This window comes from Ictalurus punctatus, chromosome 1, assembly GCF_001660625.3.
Source record: "Ictalurus punctatus breed USDA103 chromosome 1, Coco_2.0, whole genome shotgun sequence".
Classification (NCBI taxonomy): domain Eukaryota; kingdom Metazoa; phylum Chordata; class Actinopteri; order Siluriformes; family Ictaluridae; genus Ictalurus; species Ictalurus punctatus.
In genome coordinates this window covers 10,316,404-10,340,753 of record NC_030416.2, presented here as the reverse complement: position 1 = coordinate 10,340,753, position 24,350 = coordinate 10,316,404, and the positions used below count along the sequence as shown (strand labels likewise).

The window sequence follows — 24,350 nt, the reverse complement described above, 5'->3', positions numbered from 1 at the left end:
GTTTTCCGATCACAGGGCGTGGTCAGCGTGTCTACTGTCTGGTGTCGTGTTCCTGAAGATTTCACACACACACAGTGGGAGGAGGGGATTTACTTTAAGTGTTAACACTCCAGCGTTTCCAGACATTCTTGCTTCTTTTCCAGCTTTTATCTTCCGGTAAGTGATTTAAGAGTCACTATTCCCCTTAGACATGAATAAATATAAACGTGCACGTAACAGAAACATGATGATTTTAGTTTACATTATTATTATTATTATTATTATTATTATTATTAGGAGCTAGCGGGCTAGCTGCTTACGGCACGTTGTTGATTAGACACAGAAATCACCTCGCGAGCAGATTGGACAGCTTTCCTGTGTTTTGTAGAAGTGTTTGTCTTTAATTTAAATCATTTCCACACTTCATACTCGAGCGTTATGGCCATGTCGTGACTGAAATGTGTTTGGTGTTTGCTAATCCAGCTAATCTGTTGAGGTTGCAGTTTATCGAGCAGGACTGGATTTAAAGTCGGATTTATTGATATATTTATATTTCTATAGAAGCATTACTGTAGATAAAGCTTGGATAACCGGAGTGAAAGTGCAGTATAATCTCTTTTACGCCGTGTAATGTTGACTCGTTTCCCACGGTTAGGCCTCGGTTCATCCTGACTCGGTTCCCTGACGTGATCTCCTCGACCTGCAGTGTGTAGTGTTGATGAATCTCACTCAGGAGCTGTGTGTCAACACTTTACACCATTTCACTGCCTTCAGTTCGCGTTTCTGCGTGACTGTGAGGATACAGGAGCTTTCTTTGTTAATCAGCTGCCATGTAAGCTTTATGGATGGAGCTGTTGTGGTTTCCACTGCAGCCGGATGGAGCTGTACAAACAGGAAGTGTGTGTGTGTGTGGGAGGGGAAAGGGGTGGGATGGGAAACGTGATGAAAGAGAAGTCATGTGATTTGGACCTGGCTCATTTCACTCCCCATGTGAAATATGACATCTGATTCTCTCAGGTTCAAGCCCACACACACACACACACACACACACACATATATATTGTACACATATGTGTATATACTGTATGTGTGTGTATATATATATATATATATATATATATATATACACACACACACACACACACACACACTGTATGTGTGTGTGTCTATATATGTGTATATAATAGGGATGCCACGAGAACCGATACTTCGGTACCATGTCGGTACAAACATTCTTAAAACGTGACAGTACTTGTTTTTCTGCAGTAGCGTTAGTACCGTTTGTAACCATGCGATTCTTCCAGACCTGATGGGGGCAGCAAATACGCGCAAGTGTTTTACAAGTAGTGTTTTACGGTCCACAAGTAGTGAAGAAGAAGAGGAACGCCTACAAGCACACGGGAAACACTACAGAAGTTTAGTTTAGCTTAACAAGTTTAGCTCCGCCCCGACTCGTTGAGAGGAAAGCTAGTATCGGACATCACTATATCTCGGCTCCTGAAAATTTGAATCGGCGCCTAAATATTTTGGGTTTAGGAGCTCCTCGATTTTTTTTTTTTTTTGCCTGGAGCCCTTTATTTGAAGTATATTCCCATTGATATTTAATATTTTTTTAGTACACCTGTTTGTACTAAAATTCCTCCCTAACTTAGAGGACTTTGTTCCTCAGTCACGTGACGATTTCTCCCCCGTCTGATGGAGGCTGAGGTCATGTTGGGAATAAAAGGTAACCATGACAAACAGTAAACTGAAGAAAGTCAGTGTCGGTGGCTCTGGCTGTTAGGCTGTATGACGTCATGCCCCGTCGAATAGGAAGTGGCTTATACTTCCGGATAGTAAAAACCGCTCGTGTTCCATTTGAGATGATATTACATTTCTAAAATCCACACACTAGACAGTAGAGTACACAGTACATATTGTAAGTGTATAGTACGTCATTTGGGACACAACTTTAGTGTTTACTCTCCGAAGCGTGTTTTCGGAACAGAAGTAAGGTAATGAGTAAATGCACCTCGTGCCACGCGCGCACCGACTAATCGATAATGAGATTCGTTGACGACGATTTTCCTAATCGATTATTATTGATTAGTTGTTGCAGCTCTGATCAAAAATGGTTTATTGACCACAAAATCAAGGTCCTGCCCTGGCCATCCCAGTCCCCTGACTTGAACCCCATAGAAAACATGTGGGGTGAACTGAAGAGGAGAGTTCACCAGCGTGGACCTCGAAATGTGAAGGATCTGGAGAGATTCTGTATGGAGGAACGGTCTCAGATCCCTCGCCATGTATTCTCCAACCTCATCAGGCATTATAGGAGAAGACTCAGAGCTGTTATCTTGGCAAAGGGAGGTAGCACAAAGTATTGACTAAAAGGGTGCCAATAATTGTTGCACACCTATATTTAACAAAGATATTTTTTTTGGATAAACATGTGTTGTGTTTGCAATTGTTTGATATCCATGAGAGCAGAGTATTTTTGTGAATTTCTTTAACAAAAGATCAAAGCTTAAACAATAAAGACAAATTTTCACAGCCGCCTTTTCTCATATTTACCAAGAGTGCCAATATTAGTGGAGGGGCAGTGTGTGTGTGTGTGTGTGTGTGTGTGTGTGTGTTTTTTTTTAAAAATTCTTTCAAGGAATTGAATTCTGAACTCTGTGCAGGTCCAGGACAGTCGGAACATGTTCTACACTTGCGGTCCCAACGAGGCCATGGTGGTCTCAGGTAAGGACACGTCACTCCTCACGGTAATGTCTGTTCGTGTTCGTAAGTGCGTAACCTTTCTCTTAGGACGCACCGCACGATAATCTCATTTTATTCATTATGAATACATCTGCGTTCACACGAACAGGACGAACGGCTCGTTTCCTAAGTCACCTGACCTCAGACCCGATTATGAAATCCACAAAAGTATTAGATGTTGTGAATATAAACTGTGAAGCCATACAGTGGGGTCTAAAAGTCTGAGAGCACACTGAAAATCTGGGATTTCTTATCATTTAAACATAAGCTTCGGGTCTTATGAAAAACTTAGTGCACCTGAAACGTGCCTAATTTTTGTTTGAGGTCTCATACAATACATTTACATGCATCCAAAGACAAAAAAAACTCTAATGTGCTCATAATTTATATTGCGTCATTACCTTTTTCCCCCGAGTGTCACAAACGACTCATTAAATGATCCGTTCTAAAGGATTCATTCTAAACTCCTCCTTTCAGAGAGCATACTCTGCTCTGATTGGTCAGATGTCCCAGTCTGTTGTGATTGGTCTACCGCTGTCAGCGAGCAGCCAATGAAGACGGTTAGTACAGGAAGTGAAGTCTGGAGTCACTAACGACTCGTTTCAGCCGTTCAGAATCGGTTCCTTCATCTGGGAGTCACTAACTCCGTTTGTCGTCCGCTTTGACTTTTGAAACTTTGCAGACTTTTCACATTCACCAACACACTACATAATAGGTGCACTTCAAGACAAAGAATGGACATGTTCAGTATCTTCAATATTCAGTATTCATGATTTCGCAGAATCTCTAGGTCTCTGTTTAAAGTGTGTGTTTGATTCTCCGTGAGTCCTGTCCCTTCCATTAAAGCATGTGTTCAGACAACACTCGGATGGATACGATGCAACACGGATCGTCGGGTTTTACCCAAACTTATAACCTTAAAGCAAAGGAAATCCATGTAAATATTTCTAAGATTCTATTCTTCACTCATGTTATTGTTGATAAAATCTGTAATGATTAAAAAAAGAAAGAAATTAGAAAAGAGTGAACAATCGAATCGAATAGTTTTCCACGAGTGGCCTCCGAAGTGAAACCCGAGTTTGTTACATAGTATACAGTGTACAATATAGAATGGTGCTGTGATTAGATTAGATTAGATTCATTATTTTGTAAACTGAATACATAGGAAATCAATGTAACCGGTCAGTTACATAATACTGGATAAGTAAGCATTTATGTCCAAACATAGCCCTGTTTAGGTTGTGGATGAAGAGCTATAACAAGTCCCGCACAAACTAGCCGTGAGTTTGAAAGATACCAGGTTGCCATGTATCTAAAAAAAACCCCCAAAACGTATACAGGTAATTAATAAAGATTTACGGATGGTAGAAAAAACCCCCAGTGAAATACATTAAACCTCGTGTTTGTAATGATGGATGAAATAATAATAATTTTGAATGATCTGAACTGAAAATACATCATGTATCCCATGGGGGTTGCATAGTATTCACATCGTTTTATAATCCCACGACGGCACCTAATCGGTGTAAATGGAATTGAATTTGTCCAGATGTAATCTGTTAATCTGGATCAGGAATGTGTTCCACCGGGGAAACGATCATTTGTCGGGTTGCAGAAATGTCCCCTGTGTGTGTGTGTGTGGCGCCGCAGTATTTCACAGTTCTCAACATTCAGTTTATATGAACATGCGCATTAAAATCAAAACGTTGTGGTCACCCGAGTAATTTCAAATCTGAATCATAATTCGAACCACACCCATGTCTCGTAGTGGTAAAAGTTCACGGTTCATGAAAATCAAGATCAAAATCTTTGTTAAACAAAACAAAACAAAGCAGAAACCACACGCTTAACTTCAGAGTCTCAGTCTGATCTTTATTTCGCATGATCAGGTAATGTCTGGATTTATTTGACTTGAACCCCGGGGAAGGGAAGGGGGGGGGGCTTCTTTTTACACACTCCTGCCTCCATCTTCCTCTGTCCAACATCTGCTTTAAAATCAGTGATGCATCATGTTGCAACATCGTTTAGATGCAATGACCCCCTTTTTTTTCCCCCCACCTCCTTGAACGTTTCCATTATCTCACACCGGTTCTGCCACGATTTCACAATCGATGCTACAGATTAAAGGACGTCGTGACTGCAGTTGTTCGTATAACGGAAACATTGATATAGTAACCGAGGCTGCAGTTAGTGTAAAGTGTATACAGGTGTAGTATGTTTCTACGCTACTATGTCGAGTCGAGTGCATTCTGGGATCTGACCCGTCTCTTCTCCTCCTACAGGCTGTTGCCGCGCTCCTCCACTTATGGTCGCGGGCGGACGAGTGTTCGTCATCCCTTGTATTCAGCAGATTCAGAGGTACGGATCCGGTACTGTTCCGTCACTTAAAAATACAAGTCTTACAGCTTGTTATTCAGCCAACAAGGAAAGGTCTGAAGACACACTGCACTTTAAATCCTTTATACCGTCGAACTCATCGTCTGTACTGAGCAAGACCCGGCTCCGTGTGTGTTCTGCAAGTCGGCGCTTTCCGTTAAACATATTTTATTGAAGTGTCCTGCTTTTAACGCAAGTAGACAACATTTTTATGTAGTAAGCTCACTTCAGGACTCGACGTATTACACAGTTTTCGCGATACTCTCATTCGGATAGAGTCGATACATCAGTCGTTCCCTCTCTCCATCTTCCCTGTGCATATGTCGGACTACACGACGGAGCTATCTGCCTAGAATCCTGTAAACACAGTGCAGGGTTCAGCAGCTAGGTCACAGAGTCCTGTTTGTAGCCCCAAAATCTTCTTTGGCCAGCAAGAAATTGGTTCCCACTGCTGCTTTTACTAGTTACTACTCAGAACACCTCAGCGTGCTATTTGGTGGTTTCATCCTCAAGCACAACTTCTGGTCTAAATGGATGATAAGATCTGGCACCATTAGCCAGATGGCTTTTGATTGCCTGGCCCCTTGGAATGAATACGAAGATCTAGCATTTCAGGAGTCACTTCTGAATGCAAGAGCCCTCGTATACTCTTAAAAGTTGTTCAGGAAATAGTGGTCACGTTATCAGTTGGATCCTGTGCACTGTCCAGTTTCTCGGATTTGGAGTTTTCTCCAAGGACTGCTAAAACACAGCGAGTCCCCACAGTACCCCATGAGTCAAGCATGGGAACTCCTCCTCGTGCTGGAGACCCTCCTTATGAGCCCCTACCTGAATGAAGTGGGTTTCTTCAGAACTGCCTTGCCAGCAGTCACTTCAACTAAAAGAGTTGAGGAGTTGCCTGGTCTGGCAAATACGTTTGCCTGGCTTGCGTTGGTGGACAGATGACCCTGGGGTGATCTTGTGGCTGAGTCTGGGATTTCTGCCAAGGCAAAATCACTCAGCAATGTGAATCAGATTATTGACCCTGTAGCTTTCAAGGATGGTGAGTCTGTAGAGTGTTCCTTCCTTCCTTCCTTCCTTCCTTCCTGTGCCTGGTACGCACCTTACTATGTTATTAGGACCCAACAACAGCCATCCAGTCTAACAGGCCAGCTGTTTATTTGCTCTGGGGATAAGACATAGTTTAAGCAGAGGTTTGCCCAAGGGACGGTGGATGCTATCAAGCTAACCTATAGACAGGCTGGACGCCCAACCCCTACTGTGACACACCACTTTACAAGGAGTGTCTCGTCCTCATGAGCCACTCCAAGGAAACTCTGCTGCTGCTACCATGTAAATTTTTTAACGAGGTATACTACAAGGTTAACGTTGCACCTCCCAGTGTTGAGTTAGCAATGAGCACTTTTCACGGTAGCCCAAAGGCGAGACCCGTCCCTCATGATGTTCTCCAAGTGTCTCACGCCGGCCCTGGTAGGTGAAAAGAATGACTGTCATTCTGAACCTGCACAGCCTAGTTCTAGGAATGATTGATGCATGATGACGGTATTTATAGTGAATACGGCATCATGCATCACTACACGAGTTTGCTGGAAGGTCTCAGTATTCATGCATGCGTCCTTGTTCGTAGGCCCATAGTTCATGGGTAAGTATTGTTCTTTAAAGCCACAGAGAAACATGATCCTGTCAATCAAATGGTTCGGTTATTTTTGCTTCTGCATTTGATGGCCACAGAACTTGGGTCTGAGCAACATCATTAGCATGGCCTTCTTTTCCTTTAAATTAGTTGCTGTTTGCTTTAAATCAAGAGTCTCTCTCTCTCTCTCAGGATATCTTTGAATACTCTGACTCTTAACGTGAAGAGTGATAAGGTCTACACCAGGCATGGTGTACCCATCTCAGTGACTGGCATCGCACAGGTCAGGCGTTCATACATTTTTACGTACACACACACACACACTCTCTCACGTACACTTTCCCATTCTAAAGTGTGTGATGTGTGGGACTTGGCGTCTGCCTTGCAGGTGAAAATTCAGGGCCAGAATAAGGAGATGTTGGCTGCTGCTTGCCAGATGTTCTTGGGGAAATCGGAGACTGAGATTTCCCACATCGCCCTGGAGACACTGGAAGGCCATCAGAGAGCCATTATTGCTCACCTGACCGTGGAGGTAAGGAGACAGTGGACGCATGAGTTAACGACACATGAAAATGGCTAAAATGATCACCTTTGTGTCATTATTATTTTTTGCAGCTATTACAATTATTCCAACACCAATAGTTGTGTAGCTCTTTTAGCGCGTGTATACTCTCTGATTTCCCGTAGGAGATCTATCAGGATCGTAAGAAGTTTTCAGAGCAAGTGTTCAAGGTGGCTTCTTCTGATTTGGTCAACATGGGCATCGGTGTGGTCAGCTACACGCTTAAAGACGTTCATGATGACCAGGTGATGTCCATGTGCAACACATCCCCACACACTCGCGCCTTGTAACGTGTGCTGTAAGCTGATGCTGTCTGGTGTTGTTCTTTAAGGACTACCTGAACTCTCTGGGTAAAGCTCGCACAGCCCAGGTGCAGAAAGACGCCCGCATCGGAGAGGCTCAGTACAAGAGAGATGCAGTGATCCGGGTACGACCTTGCTTCCTCTTACACCTGTAGTGTTTTTTTTGGTTTTTTTCCCCACAGAAAGAATTTGATATATGAAATCGTGTGTGTGTGTGTGTATTTAGGAAGCCCATGCCATGCAGGAGAAGGTTTCTGCACAGTACAAGAACGAGATCGAGATGGCGAAGGCTCAGAGAGACTATGAGCTGAAAAAGGCGGTCTATGATATGGAGGTTAACGCTAAGAAAGCGGAGTCTGAGATGGCCTATCAGCTTCAGGTACAGCAATCACATGACACATCTAGGATCGAAAGCCATGACTTCTCAAACCAAACCGAAACCATCTGAACAGTGGCTTTTGTAAAACACAGCCAGGGTGACGAGAAGTAAACGATCTTCCTTTCGGAAAATCTCACTGGAGGAATTTTGCTCTGCTCCTGGGTCAGGTGGCCAAGACAAAGCAGAGGATTGAGGAGGAGAAGATGCAGGTGCAGGTGGTGGAGCGCGCTCAGCAGATCACTCTGCAGGAGCAGGAGATCACCCGCAAAGAGAAGGAGCTGGAGGCCAGAGTCATGAAGCCAGCCGAGGCGGAGAAATACAAGCTCGAGAAACTCGCCGAGGCCGAAAGGTTAGCGAAGCTTTGAAAGGAAATCGGCCTGTGCCAAAACGATTCCCTACGGACCCGCTGCCAGACCTCCAGTCAGCGTATAGGATAACGAAGTGCATAAGTCACACCTTCTTTCTCTCTTTCACCTGACAGGCTGCAGTTGATCATGGAGGCTGAAGCTGAGGCTGAATCTATTAGAGTAAGCGTTGACTTTTTTTTTTTTAGTATAGACGTTCCACCGTCCATGCAATGTAGTCTCAAGATTCTATGTACGTTGTTTTCAGACTTATTTTCTGCACGAACACATCCTCCCTAATGCAAAACACATTTCATGTTTACCCTTTGTAAGATACAGATAATGACTTTCTATGTTTCTGTGAATTTTGAAAGCCTGGACAGGTGGAATCTGGAAAGGCAGAAAAACCTGGATGAAGTACATTGTTAAATTCAACCCAGTTTCTAACCTCTCTCTCACCGTCTCTCAGATTAAGGGTGAGGCAGAAGCGTTTGCCACGTTGGCTAAGGGCCGCGCTGATGCTGAGCAGATGGCCAAGAAGGCTGAAGCTTTCAATCAGTACAAGGAGGGAGCCATGGTGGACATGCTGCTGGAGAAACTGCCTCTGGTCAGTCCATCTTACCTATTACATCCTGTCCAGTTCTGCTAGTACAGGATCGATTACCGACTAGAGCAGTTTCTAAATATGTGACGCGCTCTTTCTTCAAGATGGCAGAAGAGATCACCAAGCCCCTCTCAGCAGCTCAGAAAATCACCATGGTGTCCAGCGGAGGATCAGAGGTAGGAGCAGCCAAGCTGACAGGAGAAGTCCTGGACATCATGGTCCGCCTGCCTCAGGCTGTGGAGAAACTGACTGGAGTCAGCATCTCTCAGGTGAGCGCACACACACACACATTCTCTCTCATTCCTAATTAGAAATGCTTCAGTGTACATATACATACATTAATGATTTCTGTGAAGGTCCTCTCCATGTTCACTTCTGGGGGTTGGGGGTTCGAATCCCGCCCTCGCCCTGTGTGAACAGAGCTTGCATGTTCTCCTCATGCTTTGAGGGTTTCCTCCCCCAGTCCAAAGACACGCGTTGTAGGCTGATCGGCATTTACAAAACATTCAGGCTCCAGGCTCTGGAGTATTATAAGCGGTACTGGAAAATGGATGGATGGAGATTAAAATCGGACCTGATACAATTGGAGAGAATTTAAAAGTGCACTACACACAGACACGTCTTTTTTTTTTTTTTTTTAAAAAAAAGGGACTTCGAGGTTCCATGTCATGTTAGAATGAAATAAACAGCCTCATTAACTGACTCGTCCTTCAGAGGGTTAACGGACGTCGGCATGGTAACCTGTGTGTCTAACGCCGCTTATTTACACAACGCAGCTCAGCTACTGTGTTTGTACAGCAGGTAGAGATGCTCTTTAACTTTGGTTGACGCGGGACAAATACTAAAAACCGTGCGCTCTGTATCGACAGGTTACCTCCACACGCATGGGCTAAACAAGAACCTGGAAAAGTGGAGAAGAAGCTGTTCACTAATGGATGCTGTGTTCATCCCTCCTCCTGTTTCTGTGTACACCTGCATGTTCTAAATGTTCGAGACTTATGATAGCTGTAGGCAGGTTTATTTTGTGGTGTTTTTTTTTTTTTCCCCCAGAGGGATTTATCCTCCTTCCTCTGTTTTTATGTCTCTTTTTATATATCAGTACGAGACATTTCATTTTGTATGGAAAAATTTCCCCCCCAAGCTCCAGCCGAGTCGTTCGGGTCATTCCTGTTAGTTGTGTAAGAGAGTGCACGATTCCTATAGCGTCGCTGCGTTTATTTTGAAGTCCGCGTCTATGTAAAATAAGCATGTACCTACTAATAGTGATTAAATCCCAAAGTGCATTTAAACAGTGTAATCCTCACGTACTAACTGTCTTAACTGTTACTGAAGCTACTGTCCGTGTGCGTACTACTAATGGCTTTACAAACCTCAATAATTGTTTAAGTAGTATTCAGTGGTAATCCTTTTTGTTACATTGTTAGCCAAAGTACGTACAGATGACATGGGATCTATCTATCTATCTATATATATATATATATATATATATATATATATATATATATATATATATATAAAATATATATATATATATACACACACACACACACACATATATACATATATATATACACACACACATACACGTGTAAAACAATTAAATCACAGCTGTGAGTTTTAATACCTTCCCCCATGTGTTAAACAAGTATTGAGGTTTGTACAGCCTGACGCGTGAACCGTGAACGTGATCGCCCGTCCTGCCTTTACACTTGCCCTCCTTTACCTCTCCGTAGGAAGCGAATGTCTCATTCTTAAATTTCTAACGCGAGTGACCGAAAACTGCAGTTAATGTTAGGATAGGAAAGCGACTGAACGAGATCTGCAGACATCCTGCAGAGAGCGGTGGAAGGAAGTGTAAGGAAGAAGAGAGAAATGAAAGGGGTTGAAGTTGGCCACATCTAAACGGAGTCTGTTCAATGTAGGTCAAGTACCGAGAGGGGGATTTTCACTCGTTCGACCTTCGCCTCAAAGATGTTTCAGTCAGCGCAGAGAGAAAGAGATGTGGTGAAGGACATGTGATCTCTCTCTCTAGTCTTTTTGAGTTGAAGTGTAATTTGCTAGCTGTTAACACCAGGCTCATCCGAAGTGTCTGACTTCAGTTAATCACGAAGTGCCTAAATCTACACGTTTCGTTCACACCCACGCATTTGATTCTCAACCTAATGTCTGCGTAGCGTGCGTGCGTTCTGTACAATACTGTTTTGCTCGTTCATTGCAATCCCGCCACTCTTTCACCTTGTAGTGCTCGTGTCAAATCTTGCATTTCTGTTTATATATATATATATATAAAAATGTTATCCTATCCCATACTAACTTCTACTTATGTCACGTTGACACTGTATTGTGGAATACGAGACAATATATAGGAAAGTAACTCAATATGATTGTTCAAGTTATTTCAAAATAAATTAAACTCCTTAACTATTCTGTTTATTTGTATGTATAAACTGCATTTGTGCATATATATATATATATATTTTTTTTTTTTGTCTGAAATGGTTACTTTATTAAAACTACAAAAAATAGACAACAACATTTAACACAGTCAGCGAAGCTCAGAGAGACCGGACCCATTCAGAACCATTCACAACAACGATAACCAAATATCAGTGAAGAACATTATGTCCCATTGACTATTTACATACCCTCATATCCCTTTAACGTTAAAGAAACAGGAGCGTGAGGCGTAGCTGAAAAATGCTGCCTGAAATCGGAGTTTATAAAAAAAAAATACAAGTTTTAGTTCAGGATTACAGTGTATCAAAAAGGTTAAAAGGACATCGGACATGGCAACATAACCATTTATGAATCACATTCTTTCCTTCTGAATGTTAACGGCGTGTAGGGTTAAGCTAGTGGCTTCGTAATCCTCGGACCCCACCACTCGTACGTGCATAAACGACTTTGTCTGATACAAAATGAATTCGCTGCTTCAAGTGCCGCTAGAGAATTCTTAAAAAAAATAATGATGATAAAAATACTTTTTGTGCTCATTCACACTGAGAATGAATAAAAATGTTTAACGGCTCTGCTATCACTGATTGTCCCAGTTGACAGTAAAGTGCAATTGAAGCCTCTTGTAGGTGTGGTGTTGGGTAACAATCACTGTGTAACAGTCCTAAATCTTTCACGTACTGATAAACATACTCGCGCTTCACTCTTCGTCTGAAATCGAACGGGAAATCGTGCGACGTCTTTATTTGGCGATACGGACCAATTCGTAGCTGAATTCACATCCAAGTTACCGGACCTTCACATTCGCCGGCGGTACTCGGAGGTACGTTATTTCCTATTATTAACCGGTCTACGGTGGTGCAGTGGAGAAGGGTGGAGTCAATGACTGTATATAAGGTGGAGAGAACGAGATCACCATTCACAATCTCGATGAGGACAAATGAGAAACAATTCCAAGCCTAACTGGTCAATACACCATTAACAGGTCATCCCATGAGTGTGTAACACCCAAATTTCCCCCCTCTTTTGGCTGCTCCCGTTCGGGGTCACCACGTCAGATCAACCCTCCGCATTGGACAGGGAATGAGAGTGCACTGGCTCGTGCGTCCCTCCAGTGGCTGTCGTCGGTTTCCTGTCCGGGAGTCGGAGAGCGTGCCGCACGCAACCACTAGTCCCACTTCTCATCCTTCCAAGGTGCTTTAGGAAAACGAATTAGTTAAGCATCAAGAACTTCAAAGAACGTCCTCTTGGAGGTCTTTAAGATCGGGTGATTGCAGAATTAGACCAGGCTTTGCTGTATCGATGCTCAAAGTTATTAACGGTCCAATTATGGACACGCTCTCTGTGTTGTCTCTGCTCTGTCAGTTCTAGCACGTCAAGATACATCCAGTAACTTCATCTGTTAACTTCTATAAAACACATTCCACCTTAAAAGCCATCTTGAGATTGGTGTGAAATCTTAGGACAACACACAAACTTAAAGTATTCATTGCAAGACATGGCTTTTCCAGCCAATTGTATTGAAAAATGGTCGTTTCTCGAGAGCCACCTAGTGGTCAAAAAGCGTAACAGTAAAACTGTCTTAGATACAGCTGTGCCTAATGATATACACTCACTGTCCGCTTTATTAGGAATTTATTTAATCCAATCAGCTAATTGTGTGGCAGCAGCACAAGCTCACAAGCTTCAGTAAATGTTCACATCAAAAATCCCCCCTCAATATTCAACTGTTCCACTGGCCAGAGCCTGTGCCCCCTGTAACCTACCGTAATTTCCGGACTATAAGCCGCTACTTTTTTCACACACTTTGAACACTGCGGCTTAAACAATGACGTGGCTAATTTATGGATTTTTACGGGCTAACGAGCTTCATGCCGCCAAAACATTTAGCCTCGTCACATCGGACCAATGAAATTACCGAACAGGTCACAGTGGACCAATGAAACTGTTCGAATTAAATCAAACGCATTCACACTAAATTCTTCAGATCGGTCATTTTGCACTTCATGCACACATCCTCATCGTGGAAAACACAGGAAGGAATGCATATGATGCAGCTTTCAAGTTAAAGGCGATCGATCTGGCTGTCGAAGAAGGAAATAGCACGCGAAGAGCAACTTTTGCTCCAGTGGATCCTAACAGCGTGGAGCAGTGTCATAAAATCTACCATCACCAGCGGGTTTCGAAAGGCTGGACTGCTGCGTGATGAAGAGGACAGCACAAGCTCAAGGGCGAATTCGCCTCGAGACGTAAGTGACGTCGAGAGTGACAACGAAAGAGAGACTGAGGAAGTGTGTGACGAAGCGCCGGTAATTCTGAGGCTGTTCAGTTCCGACACTGAAGAAGACGACTTTAGTGGTTTTAGTGCGCTGGAGGAAGATGAAGATAGCGATCGATGACTTTTCCTGGTAGGCAACTGTAAATTTTATTTTTTTTAACCAGCCGTGTTACAGGCACTGTTCGGAAAAAAGCATTTACGGTATGTATTTCATTAAAAGTTTTTAAAAAATCTTTGTGTAACATCTTAGGGTGTAAATATCTCATGTTACAACGTGGACACCTGCGGCTTATAGACGAGTGCGGCCTATATATGTACAAAAAAACATTTCTTTTTAAAGTTAGTGGGTGCGGCTTATATTCAGGTGCGCTCGATAGTCCGAAAATTACGGTAAATATTCCTGCTCTTAGCTGACAGCAGTGGAACCCTTTGTGGTCTTTTGCGGTCGTAGCCCACCGCCTCAAGGTTTGACGTGTGCTGAGTTCTGAAATGCTTTTCTGCTCGCCACGGTTGTCCCGAGTGCTGATTTGACTTACCGTAGCCGACCGTTTGACCTCGCTCATCAACAAGCCACTCCCACCTACAGGACTGCTGCTCGGTTAATGTTTTTGTATAAGCTCTGGAGAATGCTGTGCATAAAAATCCCAGGAAACCAGCAGTTTATGAAATACTCAAACCAGCCCAAACCATGCCACAGTCAAAATCACACAGATCACCCCCGCCCCTCCCCCCCCTCCCTTCATTAACTGAAGCTCTTGACTTGTATCTGCAGGATTTTATGCAATGACCTGCCACATGATTGGCTGATAGGTGTTCCTATTAAAGTGATGCAGGAGTGTATGCACTTAGCGCTGTCCTTCTGTATATCGCTTGAGCTTACAGTATAATGATATCAGCGATACCAAAGTTTTACTGCTTTTATAGTCTGTAAGATCTAAAATATCAGCGCGCTTCCGCTGAACAGCCACAGCGTTTCGGAACGAGGTTTTGAGATGTGACGGCGCTTGTACATGCTACAGAGTACAGACTGCCCAAAACAACCTGCCAAACAGACTCATTACTGGAGCAATCCCTGCATCGTCATCGATACGGAGCTCGACCTTGACCTGACCTTCTCGACACACGCTGCGACGCTACCAAACGTAACATCACTACCTGTAAGGATGTGGATGGGGTTCAAAATCACGGCCAGCCGTGTGAGTGCGCCAGAGGTTTTGCTGTGCATCGTATGTACAGTCATCGAGAGGATTCCCCGTTCTGCACTGGACCCATAGGGGTTATTTTGAAATATCGGGCAACGTTGGACAACGTTTGTCCGTAACTATTCAGTTGCTCGGTAATTCATAACAGACGTTGGTCGGGGGTGAAATTTCTAACACTGTTGAGGAGCCTGCAAGTTTGGAGAATGTGTCAAAATGGTTATGGGGCTTCATGTCTGTGAGTTCATGATGTGAAAATACGTCCTCAAAAAAATAAGCATGTAATTCTACTAAAAACAGAAAATCCCTCAACCAGTCTTAAGTATGTATACTGCTTATTGAGTTATTCAGAGAGATTAGCAATTACGCATCAACCACTGAACCCAGCGAAAAGGCTCAAGAAGATCGGACTGAAGAACCCTCATACCCAGCGTGAATGCTGAGATTAGACGGAATTCACTCCTAACTACCTCTGCTATAAATGTTTATATGCAAACTGCTCTTTTCTTTATTTGATTCTTTGTTGTGCTATGTTTAAGTACATCTTATTTGCTGGGATCACGAAGGTTATGCGTGTAATAATATGAACTACTTCATTCACAGTCTATATAATTTTCAGCAATAGAAAAGCCCTCCACCTTTTTAGTGTAAAAAAATGGTCATCAGTGAGAGATTTAAGATGAACTGCTGCAGATTCGTGATTAGTTCAGGACGACAGATTTAACTAGCGTCAGGTTTAGGGTGTAGGGGGTTAGGGTTCTAGGTCTGAAGCAGGTCGAGCGCGAGAACCGAACCAGCAGCATCTCTCAGCCCTGACCTGCCAAAGGTAATTTATGCAAATTTACATAAGAGTGCTTAGCTCCGCCTACTTCTACACCGACTATCACCTCCGCCAGCTTGTGCATGGCTACACAAACGCTTCTCTTCTGCGCGAAGGAGAGATTCGCTTGTCTTCGTGCAGCCATGTGTTTACACCATGTTCATGGCGTCTTCGGTGAGGAAAGAGTGAATCTGTGTGAAAGAGGGCCGGAGTTTACAGTCTCTGTTCCAGCAGCTCAGCATCAGCTCGTACAGGCCTTGGGGACACACCGCCGGCCGAGTCAGATATACCTAATACAGAGAGAGAGAGAGAGAGATAGAGGGCGTCAATGGGTTAATGAGTTGTTTAAATGTATTTGTGTGTGTGTGTGTGTGTGTGTGTGTGTGTACCTGTCTTCCTTGGTCTCTAAAGAACTCTCCTGCATTGTCTATGACCTGTTCATCAGTCATGTGACCATAGGGCTGCTCCTGACACACACTCAGCATCTCCCACAGGGTCACCCCAAACGCCCACACGTCACTGGCTGTAGTGAACTTGCCCTAATAATAATAATAATAATAATAATAATCATCATCATCATCATCATCATCTTCATCATCACACTCAATAACTAAATCTAAATAATTCAGCTACTATGGCAGAATTAAAAAAACTTATATAAATTAACAAATAGTTTAGCAAACGAGACATGATGTCACCTCTTATGAATAAAGAATAATAACATTTCCAAACAAAATTGCTAATGGTTTATAACGTATGCTGCATTTACTCACCATAAGAATACACTCCCAGGCCATCCATCGGATAGGAAGCACGGCCCTCCCCTGGATCCTGTAGTAATCTCCAGCATACAGGTTTCGGCTCATGCCGAAATCTGCGATCTTAATGTGCCTCTCTCCCGTTCTGTCATCTCCGTCCCCCTGCTCTCCCCCGACCAGGCAGTTGCGCGTGGCCAAGTCACGGTGCACAAAGTTAAGCGACGCCAGGAACTTCATCCCAGATGCGATCTGACTCGCCATGGAGATCAGGGCAGGGTAGCTGAAGCACAGAACATACCGGGCAGTTAGTCTATATCTCTGCAACACATTCTAACCGATGCATCTGTTAAAAAAAAAGAAAAAAAAAAAAAGATAAAAATAAAAAACACAGATTGGACCTGATGGTTGGCATGTTGTGCAGCGGCCCGGTCTTGTCCAGTAACACTCGCTGAGAGAGGTACTGGTTAAGGTCACCGCTCTCCATGTATTCAGTAACCATGCACAGAGGGTCACTGCTCACACACACACCCAGCAACCGGATTATATTCGGATCTTTCAGACGAGACAAGATCTTCACCTCTTTCAGGAAGTCGTTCCTGCAGGATGGCAGACAGGGGAAGGTTACAACAACAGCGGTGTGTGTGTCACATACAGATCAACTGTGCGCCAGCATTTTGTGCTAGAAGATAAGATGATTGGGGGGGGGCAAAAAAAAAAACAGGTGCATCGAACCTGGCGTTTTTCGAGGCATCAGGCCGCAGAATCTTCACAGCTACCAACAGAGGGCGTCCTTTCCTCACGTTGAAAGGGAACTCGAGATTGGGGAGGTCTTGAGGGTTTTCAATCTCACACAAATGAACCTAAGAGGAGGAATGTGGACACCCTGCTGTTAAGAGACATCAAGCTGCTGAGAGGCACTTTCAGAATAAATGACGAACGATAATGCTGGAGACAATATATATGTCACAATATGGTGACTGACCTGTTCAGTTACTCGCATTAACAAGAAGCTGATTCGACTTTAAATACCGAGCATTTCTTAGCGTTATGAACGTTACAGTCGAACACCGATGGCTCTTTGGTGACCGTATTGCTTCTGTTCTGCGCTCATGTCTACACTACCTCTCCAAACTGGCCTTCTCCGAGCTTCTCTTTGAAGAGGAGCCGTTCCCGCTGCAGCTCAGGAAGGGGCGGGCACTCCGTGGGCGTGGCCGAGAGGGCCGGAACCGCGTACGTGTTGTTCCCGCTTACACCTTGCAGGCTGACGATGTCTGCTTCTGCATAATGAGGCACATTGGGCCCGCCCCCTGTGGCTTCAGCATAATGAGCTCCCAGGAGAGGAGGCGGGGCTCCGGGGTATGGGGGCGGTCCTTCCTGAACAGGCAGCGCTTTATCGTCCATATCTAAACTGCATGCTGTAAAGGAGATATTCAGAGTGGCAGGATGATGGAGAGTGTTCACGGTGTGAACGGAAACTCGATTTGACTTGAACTAGTTCATAAATAAAAAATATTTTTAAAAAATCGACAGTTTGTTAATATTAGATCATTATTTAAACGTTGCTCATGAACATTCAATCAACATCCTCTCAGACCACTGCTCAGCAGTGATCAGATACTGTACATGCTGTTGGAGGTTATGACTGTTTACGTGATTAGGGGATGAGAACATGGTGCATTATGTATTAACCCATCAATACACAGGAATATATACGGATTTTACACACACCCCCGGGATCTTTCACGGAGTACTGCACTGTGAAACGTTTCACTCAAGTTTTCTCTCTCCCTGAGGAACCTTTAACTGTCCTATTTGCTACAGAATCGCACTCGCTCTCTCCCTCCTTAACCCTGTCGTTACTCTGTGAGGCACAGACATGCCTCGCTCTTACCCTGGGGCAGGTTTTGGGGTTTAACAGACTCTCTGGAGCAGTTTGGCAGCCTGTTGGGGCCATGTCTCAGGTCAGACAGGAGAAGGTGATAGGCTGGGTTGTTTAACAGCAAGGCTGGTCAGACACACACATACACGATCACAGACACACAAAACACAGTGCAACACAAAAACAAAGCAAACACGATTTAGCACAACACACACACACACACACAAAAACCCACACAAATAAGGTGATGGTTAGGGGAGATGAGAGGCAGATACAGACATAACTTTCACCGATCAGATGCAGGACCAAGACAACAAAGCAGGCAGGGTTACTGTTATTCATACTGCAGGCAGTTAATCAACATGTCATCAGGATGTTCAGTCAACACAACTACAGTCATTCATAATGAGCCCGGTACACCGAATGTTCAGTATATCAGAAATGACAGTGGTATGTGTTTGTGCGCGCAAGTGTGTAAACACATCTAATGTGAACAGTGAATAGTTATGCTATAATCCCTCCATCTTTCCAGCAAAGACAGTGAGTCTTTGTATCTGGTTAGTGAAGGGTCCCGAAGTACATTTTCTTACACTAAAATAAATAAGAGCCATTGCTTGTTTGTAATCACACTAACATGAGAGAAACCCCAAAACCGAATCTAGGCTATGAGTGAACAGTATGTTGCGTACAGCTGCTTCCACGTGCAAATGTAAACCCAGAATAGTTTTCTATTTTAGTGTCAATGGACATTTTTCAGAACCTCGAACAGAGCGGTATGACGTCCCGCAAAGTTCTGATCTAGACCGTGTATTGTTTTACTTTAATATACAGGCCCTCGAAAATGTGGCGTGCAAGTTCAAAGCTAGGTTTAACAGCACAGCTATGCACGATGAACAGAGACATCCTTCACCTAAATTCGGACTTAGCCCTCAAACTGCCTAAAATTGCGGCGTCACAGAACTACAATGGCGCAACCACTGATGCCGATCTATCATTTGCCTCCCATGTAAGTTACATGTCAAACAGTGCACATTACATACGTATATATATATATATATATATATATATATATATATATATATATATATATATATATATATATATATATATATATATATATATATATATATTAAACAGCCTAGAAATACGCTAACCCTACGGTATGCTGAGTACCTCGTAAATTCTATCATAATTCTAATACTTGACTGTTACATGCTAAAACAGTAGAGCTACTACGCTACATATTACCGCACTATTAAACAGCTAGCTGTCCACATTCACTACGATGTTCATGTTGATGTCGCTGCAAGCTCTAAATTATTTAACCTTGGGCATACTTTGCTGATCTCCTGAAGTAGTACAACTCATCCTGGGCACTTTGCTCAGCAGAGGTAGGTCTACTAATTAGTTAATCCCAGGAATCACTCAAAAGTTCAAACAGGGGAAGAGGATTTTCTATATTGCCTCTAAACTCTGTCAACATGGGGAATACTAGCTCTATATGTAGATCTATATGTCTATACAAAGCAGACTTCATGTGAAAACCATCATGGATTTCCTGTTTACGCGATCGCACTGTCGGCATTGGACCGTGTAGTACACAGTTATAGAAGGGAATTATTTATAGCTGCACTATTCGGTGTCACCCAGAAGAGGATAGGTTCCGTTTCGAGTCCGATTCCTCTCGAGGTTTCTTCCTCATATCGCCTCTCGGAGAGTTTTTCCTTGCCACCGTCGCCTCTGTCTTGGTCGTGGAGTAAATCGATCAAATTTATAAAGCTGCTTTGTGACAAAAGTGCTATACAGATAGAAATTTTATTGAATTGAATGCGGCTTTCAAATCTATATTAAATGCCTTTGTATCTTATTAAATGATTTGCAGTCATTTGCATAGATTTATAGTTCATAAATAATTGTAGATAGTTTCATTCATATTTAATTTACTATAAATACTTTGTTTAATATATATGGTTAAACCTTCCTCTTATTATTATTCTTCTTATTATTATTACCATCAATACACAACTGTAGTTGTGGAGTCTCACCTGTGCTGTCACGCTGCTCTCGAGGGCGTACCACGGCGCTGGGCTCCTGGTACTCTCCGTCTCTGTCCGGGCCATCAGGGAAAGTGTGTATGCGCTGGTAACGACTGGAATATGTGTGTGTGTTTGTGTTATTGATCACCACATTCTCTGACGGAACTGAGAGGTGAACTCGCAGCTCGTCGCTGGAGAGGCTTCCCTGGGCCTGGACACGCACAGACACGCATATAAAACACACTTTTTTTTTTTTTAAAACGTAAACAATACCAAAAAAAATAAATAAAAATCTACAAACTGCTAATGTAGAGCGCTTCACCTTGCCGAGCAGCTTCTTCCAGTACTGCCTCCATAGAATACCAACTATGACAGCCAAGAGCAGCAGTATTATACCCACTAGGCAGCCAATCAGGATAGCAGTGTTGCTGCTGTCATCCTTTGCAACAGGCAGCCCTGCCCTTGGGGTGATAGCAGCAAATTCATCACCAGGATCACCTTTAGAAATGGAGAAAACAGCAGACATGGTTACGAGTGCCTGCTTTTATTTGCATTTTTTTTTTACTTGAGCTTTTTAAAAACACTGTTTCACTCAGGGGCGTTTACGCTACTCCATCACAAAGGCATTATCAATGAACTCAGAGTATTTGCGCAGTGAGGCAATCAAAGCGTTATCATTTCTTATCTCCCGTCTGTGCTGACTCAAACGGGCAGCAGTGAGCTTTGGATGACCGCGGTGCTTTCCACCCGTGTGTATGCACGTCTTTATACATTCGTAGGGGAGAGAATAGGGACTTTACAGAACTCCAATGCAAAGAGAATAGGGACTTTAAGCAGCAGCTGCGAACCGAACGGCTACGGTGACCGGAAGTAAGCTGTTACGCCGCCGTAGCCGAGAAAGTAAAACATCCCTAAGCGACCGTAAACAAGACGGCGCAACGCAGCGTTCAGTCATTTATTGAAAATTTTTTTTTTAAAGACATTTAAAAAAAAAAAAAAAAACAGGAGAATGATTGCTTTTGCCATTAAATAATAATCCATTGTCCTAAAAAGAGTTTTTACTCTTGTATAATGCCAATAAGTCTAAAAACCCAGATTTACCGTGTGAGCAATACATTACTCGCCTTTTAATCTTGATTGCATAGAGGAAGACGAATGCCGAAATGAATTTCGTGTCAGAAAATTAGCTCGAGTTTAAAACATCAACACAGATTAAATAAAAGACTTATGGTACAGTCATATACTGATACAATTACGTTGTGATATATAATAAAACATAACACGTCCTCGCCTGTTCGGGCACGTTCTAATGACTACGGCAAACCGGCTATCCTCGCGTAGTAGACGTTTACAGTAGAGCGTCACGAATCGGCAGTTAAAGTCGCGCATGCGCAGTAAGGATATGCCGTTACATTCGCAGCTGTTGCTAAAAGTCCCTAATATCAATGACATAACACATCCCGGTAATATGACAGTGGTTTTACAGACACAGAATACTTCACACTCAGGAGCGCTATTACAGTGCTTTGACAGCCAAACCACATGAGAATAGTAGATGCTAAAAGTCCCTAGCCAACCACAGTTATGTACACAGCCTTATCAGCACGCACTTTATCTTCAGCCTCTTCTGTTTCCGCCTCCGTCTCTCTTTCAACAAAAGCCTAGTTGTCTTCAGCAATGTGGAAAAGACAACAGAGAGAAAGAGGGCATGAGAGACTGCAAGGCCGAGAGAGCTGAAGGGAAAGGCTGGGCATTCAGCCACTCAGCAGACGCTTGTAGTCTTTGTTGGGGTGTGGGGTTGCACTGGTTTGAACCGCGACCGAATGCAACACCGCAGTATTACTCTCGACTTTCCTCTTCTACATCAGATGCGACACAGCATGCGCGGCTGTCCGAGTCACACAGGCCTCGAGTGTCACGTCGCAGTATCGAGTACAGGTCGACTGGCAGTACCTGCCGATTAATCGACCGATAGTTTTCTCAAGTTGAGAACATAACCCTCAATATAAAATATTGAACTTTATTACAAACTGTACCATGAAAATCTACTGCACTTTTTTCAAATGAAAAAATATATATAAATATTAATATATATATATATGAATTATTAACGAATATTAAAGTAAATAAACTGAAATGTTTCTCACGATCTTAAAAAGCTTTTGATCTGAAGGTGTGTGGTTAAATGTCGGAAATCGGTGTTGTATTCGTATTCGACGTATTCGTTTCTTTCATTAGAAAACTAAATGGAACACTTTATTTACAAAAAAAAAAAAAAAAACGTTTTTAAACGGACGACTCGGGGAGAAATATTCCGAAAAGCAGCCGGTAAGTGTCCAGCGTACAGTGGATGGGGACTCCTTTAATACTGTTTAAAAAAACATCTCGGGGAGATTCCTCAAGGAATCTGTTGAGAAAATGCCAAGAATACATTTCTGGAAATTCAAGGCAAAAAAGGGCGTCTACTGTGAAGATGCTCAAATATTCAATTATTTTTGAATTATTTTGGATTTTTTTTAATCACATCATCATTCCCGTAGTTCCACTTGTGTTACTCCAGAGTTTTGATGACTTTATTATTATTCTAAAATGTGGGAAAATAATAAAAAATAAAGAAGGGGTGTTTCTAAAATTGTGACAAATTTGAACAAAATAACGATACAGACATCCGGAATGAATAAAAAACAAAACAAAAAAAAAACACTTCGAATAACACGACAAAATTTGTCGGTGAGTTTTTATTACGCATGCTCGACATGAGCCTGATTGGACTGATGGTACTGGAATTTTTACCCAGCTAAGCTAATCTGATATAACTCGGTAGTGAAACGTTACAACAGAACTAGAATTCGAAAAATACTAACGGTTAACTATGGCTAACACGAAACCGGCTAATACTAAGTTAGCTTTAACACGTAGACATTATAAGTCTGTAAATAAACAAGATAAAGATTGAGTAGGAAATTCAGAACTGTCTGCTTGTTTGTTTTCAAGATACGCTGCACGGACTGCTAAAGACGTAACGTAGTAGAAAGCCAAATCCCCTAAACTGTGTCAAACGTTGAGGCAGAGCTACAGATACTGGGGGCGGGGTCAGCATTTCTGGTCTGATCTAATCACTTGTATGAACAGACTACACCAACACTGTGTGTAGGATTGTACAGCTCAAGAAGTTTTTCTTTATCGATTTAGTCGGTCTTTAAAACCTTGACTATTACATTGTGGGCCTGTGCATGTTTATCGTTAACACACACACACACGGTATTAAGACTCTAGTATTAGAACCATGACTCACCCGTTTGGCGCCTGCTGGAGTTGGTAGTGCTGGGAAAGATGGAAGAGGTCAGAGCGGGCGAGGTGAGGAGAGGAGAGCGAGGAGTGAGGGAGGGAGGAGGGCTCGCTACAGATGGTAATGGTGAGCCACTGTCAAATGGCTCTGAGAGAGAGAGAGAGAGAGAGAGAGGGGCACGGAATGAAACGGCACAATTACTGGGAAGTCATACGAGATTAGAAATTAGTTTATGTACCATATCATGTGTGGAATGGAATTTTGAAGTATACAAGTGTGTGAATGTGTGTAACCCCAAGAGGCAAGTCCATCTGACCGCATGGTGAATGTATGTGTGACTGGAATGTACTGTATGAGAGTGTGCACGTCTGAGTGTATGCGAGCTGTGTGTGGCATGCTTCTGGTGTGTAAAATATGTCAGACGGCATTGTGTGTGTGTGTGTGTGTGTGTGTGTGTACCAGAGTAAAAGCTGATCTCGCTGATAAGCAGCCAGCGGTCAGAGAAGGTGAAATGGCAGCGGAGGATGTGCGCAGGCTGGCCGCCCAGAGGCAGGGTGACTGTGCGTGACGAGGGGTCACGCAGGTCGCTCAGGGGCACGTGCACGCTCAGAGCCGGCTCGCTCCACGGGCTCAGCAAGCTCGCCTTGAACTCGCACAACACCTCGGAGAACACACGTACGCCCTGTGTGTGCCTGTTATTGCTGTGCACCTGCCAA

General features: G+C 43.2%; 2 protein-coding genes across 6 annotated transcripts in view; one reads left to right on the top strand and one right to left on the bottom strand.

The window, feature by feature from the left end:
- Positions 1-10,427, top strand: flot1b (flotillin 1b). The gene is made up of 13 exons (XM_017469334.3): positions 1-156; positions 2,643-2,703; positions 5,004-5,079; positions 6,923-7,013; positions 7,119-7,262; positions 7,418-7,537; positions 7,624-7,719; positions 7,821-7,973; positions 8,141-8,322; positions 8,455-8,500; positions 8,787-8,924; positions 9,026-9,190; positions 9,791-10,427. Exons 2-13 carry the CDS (start codon positions 2,661-2,663, stop codon positions 9,812-9,814), a joined length of 1,278 nt encoding a protein of 425 aa, XP_017324823.1. The 5' UTR covers positions 1-156; positions 2,643-2,660; the 3' UTR covers positions 9,815-10,427.
- Positions 10,428-10,884: 457 nt separating this feature from the next.
- Positions 10,885-24,350, bottom strand: part of ddr1 (discoidin domain receptor tyrosine kinase 1) — a 51,675-nt gene continuing 38,209 nt past the window's right edge. For 4 of the 5 annotated variants that reach the window (XM_017469302.3, XM_017469282.3, XM_017469321.3 and 1 more), the window contains 11 exons: positions 24,094-24,343; positions 23,641-23,781; positions 20,668-20,843; positions 20,355-20,556; positions 18,322-18,435; positions 17,553-17,845; positions 17,163-17,290; positions 16,829-17,026; positions 16,446-16,710; positions 16,062-16,211; positions 10,885-15,962 (listed from right to left, as the gene is read on the bottom strand). In XM_017469302.3, the coding sequence (XP_017324791.1) occupies positions 15,822-15,962; positions 16,062-16,211; positions 16,446-16,710; positions 16,829-17,026; positions 17,163-17,290; positions 17,553-17,845; positions 18,322-18,435; positions 20,355-20,556; positions 20,668-20,843; positions 23,641-23,781; positions 24,094-24,343 (2,058 nt within the window). In that variant the 3' untranslated portion in view covers positions 10,885-15,821. The remainder of the gene's footprint in view (positions 15,963-16,061; positions 16,212-16,445; positions 16,711-16,828; positions 17,027-17,162; positions 17,291-17,552; positions 17,846-18,321; positions 18,436-20,354; positions 20,557-20,667; positions 20,844-23,640; positions 23,782-24,093; positions 24,344-24,350) is intronic. The other variant, XM_017469291.3, reaches the window with a different exon arrangement.

Coding starts and splice junctions, on each gene's coding strand:
- flot1b (XM_017469334.3), top strand. CDS start 2,661: ATGTTCTACACTTGCGGTCCCAACGAGGCCATGGTGGTCTCAG. Junction 7,014..7,118: donor CAGTGACTGGCATCGCACAG/GTCAGGCGTTCA, acceptor TCTGCCTTGCAG/GTGAAAATTCAGGGCCAGAA. Junction 8,925..9,025: donor TGCTGGAGAAACTGCCTCTG/GTCAGTCCATCT, acceptor TCTTTCTTCAAG/ATGGCAGAAGAGATCACCAA.